We start from the raw sequence: 6,984 nt of genomic DNA on the forward strand, positions 1-6,984 counted from the left end.
TCGACACTCTTTAGTATTTTACTCTTTTGCTCAGCAAGACTTAGCAACATAAAAAATTACTTTGCTTTATCAAGATCTATCTAATGAAATATCCATTGTAACTCCTTTTCATAACTTCAACCTTTCCTCTAAGTGCTATAGTTATGAGTAACTCTCAAATCCTCTTCATCAATCAAATAGATATGACATTTAAATTAGGTAGCAATATGTCTCATCCATATATTTGACATCAATGACAAAACAGCAATTTTTTCAATTGTAAGTTTCCAACAGTTAGGAGTTTGTGAATTACATATAGTGTCTCAGTCCTTGCTAGAGGACTAGGCTCTATTAAAAGCCTCAACCCTATTATTTTCTTCTTAAACCATGTTAGGATTTTCTTCAACCTTATTAGGAGTTGGTAAAACAATTACAACTATATGCAAGAAGAGCCCACTACCCTAACATGCAATTATGCAATATAGTTCCTTAATAGAAAATGAGATAGATATAAAAACCTCTTTATTGCCAACTGTTGTACTTTACATAGCTCTTATCTAACATTAGAATTTGCATCATATATCTTTCATACAAGTTTTCATATCACAGACTTAGTTCGCATATGCTTAATATACTTCACATTTGCATTACATCACATCTAATCCATCGCCTTATTTCACATGTAAAGATTCTTCACTTATACTCTTTTCTTTCAAAAAAACTCTTTTGTAGTTTTTTTTATGCTTCCACACATTATGTTAAGTTAGGGTAAAAATCTAGGATGTCATCCCTACATAAACAAGTAATTATTTTGTAACCTAAATAATTCCTTAACACTTTATTCCTCTATTTTTGTTGTACTCTATTCTGATGTGCATACTACCTTTTCTAGTGTTTGACTTGTAACTTTGTCCATATTGTCTATACTGATCTACGCACTTAGGCACATCATCATGACACTTTTTTCTACCCGTCCATAACTTTGCACATGCCAAATATTTATTTAGCCTTCACAACATCAAAAACTGTCTCTGCACTGCTAGTGAAACTATCTAACACTTAGACAATTTTTTCTCTCTGATTGTAGAACCTTCAACTATATAACCTACAATATTATCCTAAGATATATGTTTAAATGAAAACCCTAACTCATCCTACCTAGCCATATTTCCCATAGAAAGCTCAACCTAATAGCTCCCAAAAATTATTGCATACAAACACCTTCACAAAAAGAGAGAAACAAAAGTTGTGGAGGTTAGAATTCATTGATCCATAGAGGGGACATTCTTGATGAACAAAAAGAGAATTTTCTATTAATCATAAAGTGAATGAATGAATTAGATTACAAAGAGATATCATCCTTATAAAGGAGATCAAAACCTTAAAAGGTCTAACCTAGTTTGCATGATAACCATCAATAAAATTTTATTATTATTATATCCCTAAAGTTTAGCTTATGTAGAATAAATTTAATATGAAAACTCCTTATTAATTTAACACTTATTTACATTCTTGTAATATTATTTATCTTCTTTGCACACACATCTTCTTATAACTACAACTTTATTTGTGATGTAAGTCTAGCTCAAAATATTATAGATACAATTATGCTAATTATTCTAAAATAAGAAATCTCATACATTTTTCCAATATTTTTGATAAATCAATTAGGAAAATGGAAAAAATAATGATTCACAAAGGATCAACAATGATAAGCCTATCCTGCTAAGGTGGCAAAGGACTTTGCATGAGAGAGCTAATGTTTCTTTTAGAGAACATTTACGAATAGCTAAACATTAATTTTGGGAGCCATTTCCAAACTCATTGTAAAGGATTAGGGATCCTTTCAAAACCTTTAGTTCCACTTCATTTTTGTATATTTAATTTTTTCTAGTTAGACTAACTTGTTTTATCCTTTTTCTTTTAGATGTTAAGGTTATGGGAGTCTCATTAAAAGTAATTTACTAGCTTAAAGAAACCTAGAAAAATACATGTGCCACATTTATGGGTGAGGTAGCATGTACTAATCCTATGAATTAAGCTAAAAGGCTTTAATATGTTGTTTACTCATCTTGATTTTTGCATTTGTTTTCATCTTAGGTTCTTATTTTTAATATGTTTATGAGTTGATTTTTGGATGTGGACTCCCTCTTCTAGCTATCTTATTTCATGGAGGTTCTAGATCCCCATCAAAATCTATTGCAAAGGGTTTCAAGGCCCTTTTGAAATGTATTCTATTAGTAATTAAAAACAAGCATCAAAATGACACATATCTAGAGAAAAATATCTAATTATGGAGTATCTTTGAGTTATGTAGACCATAATTATCAAAATTTGCATGAATGCCAAAGCTAACATACACAAAAATATTGTTTAACTCAAAAGAAATGAAGAGAGAAAAGCTATACAAGTTCAAACAAGGAAGTCATTATAAGAAGTTCTAAATATCAAATTGAGATTTTAGGGGTTCCTCCCAAGCAGCCCTAAATTTATCATCTTTTCATTTTCCTCCTCTTCCCTTTTGGCTCTAATGTCTTTGAGTTGCTTCTTGAAATGTTTTATTTTCTTTGTACTCCATGAACTATACACATGAAAACATTATTTATGCATATTATCACAATTCTTCATTTAAAGAGATATTCTATCATTTTAAATTTTTTTCATATTTTTCCTTCTCAAAAATTTCCCCAAATTCTTGTAACTTAGCCATTTGATTTATAATGGTATTTCATATTCCTATTTCTTGATACTTATCATTGAATTAATTTATTTGATCCTACCACTCTATTATCATACTCCTCTTTTCTCATTTCTTTTTTCATGCTCTTTTCATATTTCTCATCCATTTCATCATCATGTTTTTCATTTCCAATGTGAAAGTCAAAATCTTTCAAATTTTTTTTTTAATACAATTACAAATTATATTTGCAGAATTAATTTTAGCTTATATGAAACCTTTCAATTTGTTACACAACACTTTCTGAAAATTATTTCATATAGAGAAAGGGAAAAATATTATTGCAATATCATAAAATCCTATTTGAAAATAGGAAGGAGGGATTGTATAATCGATTAGAAACCACTGATACATCCTTGCTTGCTAAACTCCATGTGTCCATCAACAAGAGAAATAGTCACTTTTAACGAGAATAAAGGGATACTGAAATCGTTGGGTTTGATTGAGATGGTGTGCTAGAATTGGAACTTCCTCTACGTTCATTGTGGCCCACGTCTACGAATGATGGTTGTAGAGGGTTCTGAAAATCAATCTCATCCTTGCTTAACAGTATTGTCACAACCTCAGACATTGATGGTCTTTGTCTGGGAGAAGCTTGGATGCACAGAAGCGCAAGATTTATCACCCTCAAAACCTCTTTTTCGCTATACCCTTCCATCTGCTTCTCACTTTCCACCAACTCTAAAACCTTATTATCTTCGTATAGACTCCAAACCTGCCATAATTATTTTAAGAAAAATGATTGAGATTCTTAGAGAGGAGAATGATGGGATTAAAGGATTCAAAGACTATTGTTAAAATTAAAATACCCATTGAAGAAGATATTGCATCTCCGGTGGTTGCTTCAAGTCAATGCTTTTTCGACCACTGAGAATTTCGAGAACCACAACACCAAAGCTGTAGGTGTCAGCTTTCTCTGTTAATTGCCCACGGTGAGCGTATTCAGGAGCTGTGTATCCTCTGCAAAATCCCCACAAATGGTGTTACTATCTCTATTGAAAACTTCCGGATTAGAAAAGATAACTAGATAAGTCAGTATTTTTCTCACAGTGTTCCTGCAAATTTTGTGCTGACGTGAGTTTTATCATTTGGAAGAAGTCTTGCCAGCCCAAAATCTGCTAGTTTTGCCTGAAAGTTGTCGTCAAGCAATATATTACTTGATTTAATGTCACGATGGATGATACAGACATGGAATTCCTCGTGGAGATATGCCAGTCCACGAGCAGTGCCCACGATAATCTCGACCCTTTCCTTCCAACTCAAAAGTCTTTTATTTTTACCTGCATAAAGGGCAATTCACAACAATTTCACAACCCATGATCATGTTTGTAAAGGATGAAGGAATAAAAAAGAGGAAAGATAGGGAATAGCAAACCGAATAAGATTCTGTCAAGGCTGCTGTTGGGCATGTACTCATAAATCAAGAGTCTTTCTTGGCCTTGTCTGCAACATCCAAGTAAACGCACAAGATTTTTGTGATGGACATTTGAAATGAGTTTCACTTCGCTTTCGAATTCCGAAATTGCACGGGGAGAGTGTCCCAATGTGAGCTTCTTTACCGCCACAACTTTGCCGTTTGTCAACGTACCCTGCAAATGTCATGTAACAGAAGATGAGTAATTTGAATGCATCAAAACAGAAGGCCAATATGGACAGAAAATAAATTACAATATACCTTAAATACTTCGCCAAACCCTCCTTGTCCAAGTTTATTTGCTTGATCAAAATTGTTGGTTGCCTTCTTAAGTATCTTGAAGTCGAAATCTTCTGGCCCACGGAGTTCCGTGGCTCCTTCAATATCCGCTGTTCGGCCATATCTTTGTTACATTAGGAATAGCCAGGATCGAATTGAGTCGCAAGAGTTGCTTCAGAGTCTAAATTACTATAACATATTAGGTGTAGCTTATATGGATTTACCTTTCTTCTGGCTTGACCGCATTATCTGCTTCCCAAAGGAAAGGAGACAAGTTATGAGGCTAAATACAAATACCCCTCCCACAGCACCAATTATTATCCCCACTCTTGAACTCGCCTTGTTCTCCTTGCCTGAAAAACGAAATGAAGAGAAGAAAATAATCGTAATTAGGCTAAATGTCTGACAGAAATTCTAAACAAGAGCGATTCAGGTAGTTTTCTGAAATTTAATTTCTGAACTTGAAAGTTGCTTATTTTAAGGAAAGATGCAGTCCAAAACATTAACAAAATTGGAAACTGTTTAATTGAATATAAACAATCTCTAACCCGTGTGTAAGAAATTTGCGAGCTCAACAGTGGCATTGCTTGGGAAGAAGGGTTTGGTATCGTATCGCAAGTAGCAGCCGGCGTCAGTAGCCCGTCCGTCGGAGGCAGGGAAACACTTATTTATGTTGGTCTGAGCAATTCTCAGGCATTTTTGACAGAAATCCTTTTGAAGGGAGCGAATACAGGAGGCAAGTCCATAGATTGTGGTATTAGACGGGCCTTGTCTCGTCTGGGCAGCAAAATAATCTTTTGTATCGGGAGTTGCGGTGCAAAGATCGCTTATCAAACTTCGACCAGTTTCCGCAACTGAATTGGAGGTGGGCTTGGTGGTGCTACCACACACCTGTTTATTTCCCGTATCAGTGTACTGATTATAAAAATTAAGGTACTCGAAACGCAGATAACAGCCGTCGTAGGTTGCCCTGCCGCCGCAATAACTTCGATTGAAACAGCTGAGAACTTGATTTTGAGCTGCCTTTATGCAGGTAACGCAGTCAGAAGAAGACTTGTCTTTTCTGCACTGCGCGAGAACATATACAGAATCTGCAAGATCTGTTGCATCCACCTCACTTATTATTGAAAACCCATTTGGAATGACATCTTTTACCACGGATGCGAGAGCCGTGTTCAGATTTTTCTGAAAGACTGTAACGTTGTTGTAGGGGGCTGTGGCGCATCCAAAAGCTATAAGCCTGTTCTCCGGATCTGCTCTAACGGGGTATATTAGTAATATGGGAAATAAGATAATCAGCCTTGCAGTATTCTCCAATAACCAGACTCTTCCACTCATGGCTCTGGATTTTCCCTTTGACATTGGAGAGATGCTCTCAGTGGCAAACTTTTTGCATTGTTAACACAAAAAACTGGATCTCATTTTGTAGACTTTCAAATCGCACGTGAGTTATGTAGTTTCCACGTTTCAACGATATTGTTTATTACATTCCAAGTCAAAGAAAGACGGCTCAGTCAATAAACCAAGTAAATTGTCAGAGTCAAATAGTTTTAAAAGCTATTTCATAACAGCCATATTTATCTTTTTCCATGTACTGATGACTAGGATCTGGGTCTGGAATTTGACGGTCAGTATTATGTGTATTTTATCACGTTTGGTCTCATTAATACTTTTATTTTATGTTTTAAAATAAATATCGATTGTCATTTTCTTTCTCAATAATTTAATTTTTTTTTTGAAATATTAATATTTAATCAATATAATGTAAATATGAATTAAGTGTAATAATATTCAAAGCTTCTATGAATTAGTAATAATGAAATTAGTAATGTTGTTTTTTGAAATTTTTAACATTTGATTTTTATGATCTGTTTATTTTGTCATTAAAAATAACAAAATTTTTGAAAATTTGAAAAAGAACCATGTTTGACTGTTTTTTTGTCTCCAGTACATTTTGTCTAGAGATTAGCCAACCCCCAACTTAGAGATTATAGAATATGTGGAAGTAAGCTTTATGGGCCTGCATACAGACCATGACTCCATTATTGGAAGGGAGGAAAGTGACCAACAACCACTGACGACCAGTGACCATATGTGAAGGAAAACAAATGACGTCTGGAATTCTATGTACCTAATGAACATCAAAATAATTGCAGTGCGTTTTTGTTTTGGCGTAACTCCATTTCTACACGGCTGGACTTCCTTGATCCAGTTAAACATAGAAATATCTGAGGTATATAATGGGACCCTCTGTTTCACAGCCATGGTAGATGCAGGGCCTTTAATATTACAACCAGTTAAAATTCATCAATGGCATCTTTTAACTTCATGAAAATCAACGAGAGGATAGAGCATTGTGCGGTTGAACGAAAACCTTGACCATGACTCATGAAGTTGCATCCGTGCCTGTCTAAATCAACATCAACGTTCGAAAAATGATCTTTCTCTTACCATGGCGTCATGAACGTGAATATCACAGTCTAACACAAGACCTTTGTGAAGACTTTGACTCTTCTTCCACCACACGATCGACTCATGATGTTCCATGTAGGCCTGATTTTCTCTCTCAAAATAC

The 6,984-nt window shown here is 34.5% G+C and overlaps 1 protein-coding gene across 1 annotated transcript; it reads right to left on the reverse strand.

The window, feature by feature from the left end:
* Positions 1 to 2,956: 2,956 nt before the first annotated feature.
* LOC149536964 (cysteine-rich receptor-like protein kinase 2) lies at positions 2,957 to 5,824 on the reverse strand. Its single transcript, XM_089806615.1, has 7 exons — positions 4,958 to 5,824; positions 4,634 to 4,762; positions 4,392 to 4,519; positions 4,092 to 4,305; positions 3,765 to 3,996; positions 3,526 to 3,676; positions 2,957 to 3,431 (listed from the first exon to the last, which is right to left on the reverse strand). The coding sequence occupies exons 1-7, from the start codon at positions 5,769 to 5,771 to the stop codon at positions 3,120 to 3,122; spliced, it is 1,980 nt and encodes a 659-aa protein (XP_089662741.1). The 5' UTR covers positions 5,772 to 5,824; the 3' UTR covers positions 2,957 to 3,119.
* Between the last annotated feature and the right edge of the window lie 1,160 nt (positions 5,825 to 6,984).

This window comes from Cupressus sempervirens, chromosome 10 (genome assembly GCF_028749045.1).
Source record: "Cupressus sempervirens isolate cs-2001-9-10 chromosome 10, ASM2874904v1, whole genome shotgun sequence".
NCBI classification, from domain to species: Eukaryota; Viridiplantae; Streptophyta; class Pinopsida; order Cupressales; family Cupressaceae; genus Cupressus; species Cupressus sempervirens.

Excerpts from the sequence above, each read along its gene's own strand:
- LOC149536964 (XM_089806615.1), bottom strand. The coding sequence starts at position 5,771 with ATGTCAAAGGGAAAATCCAGAGCCATGAGTGGAAGAGTCTGGTTATTG. Across the intron at positions 4,520-4,633 it reads GCGGTCAAGCCAGAAGAAAG|CGGATATTGAAGGAGCCACG; the intron begins GTAAATCCATAT and ends ATGGCCGAACAG. Across the intron at positions 3,432-3,525 it reads TGCAATATCTTCTTCAATGG|GTTTGGAGTCTATACGAAGA; the intron begins GTATTTTAATTT and ends TAATTATGGCAG.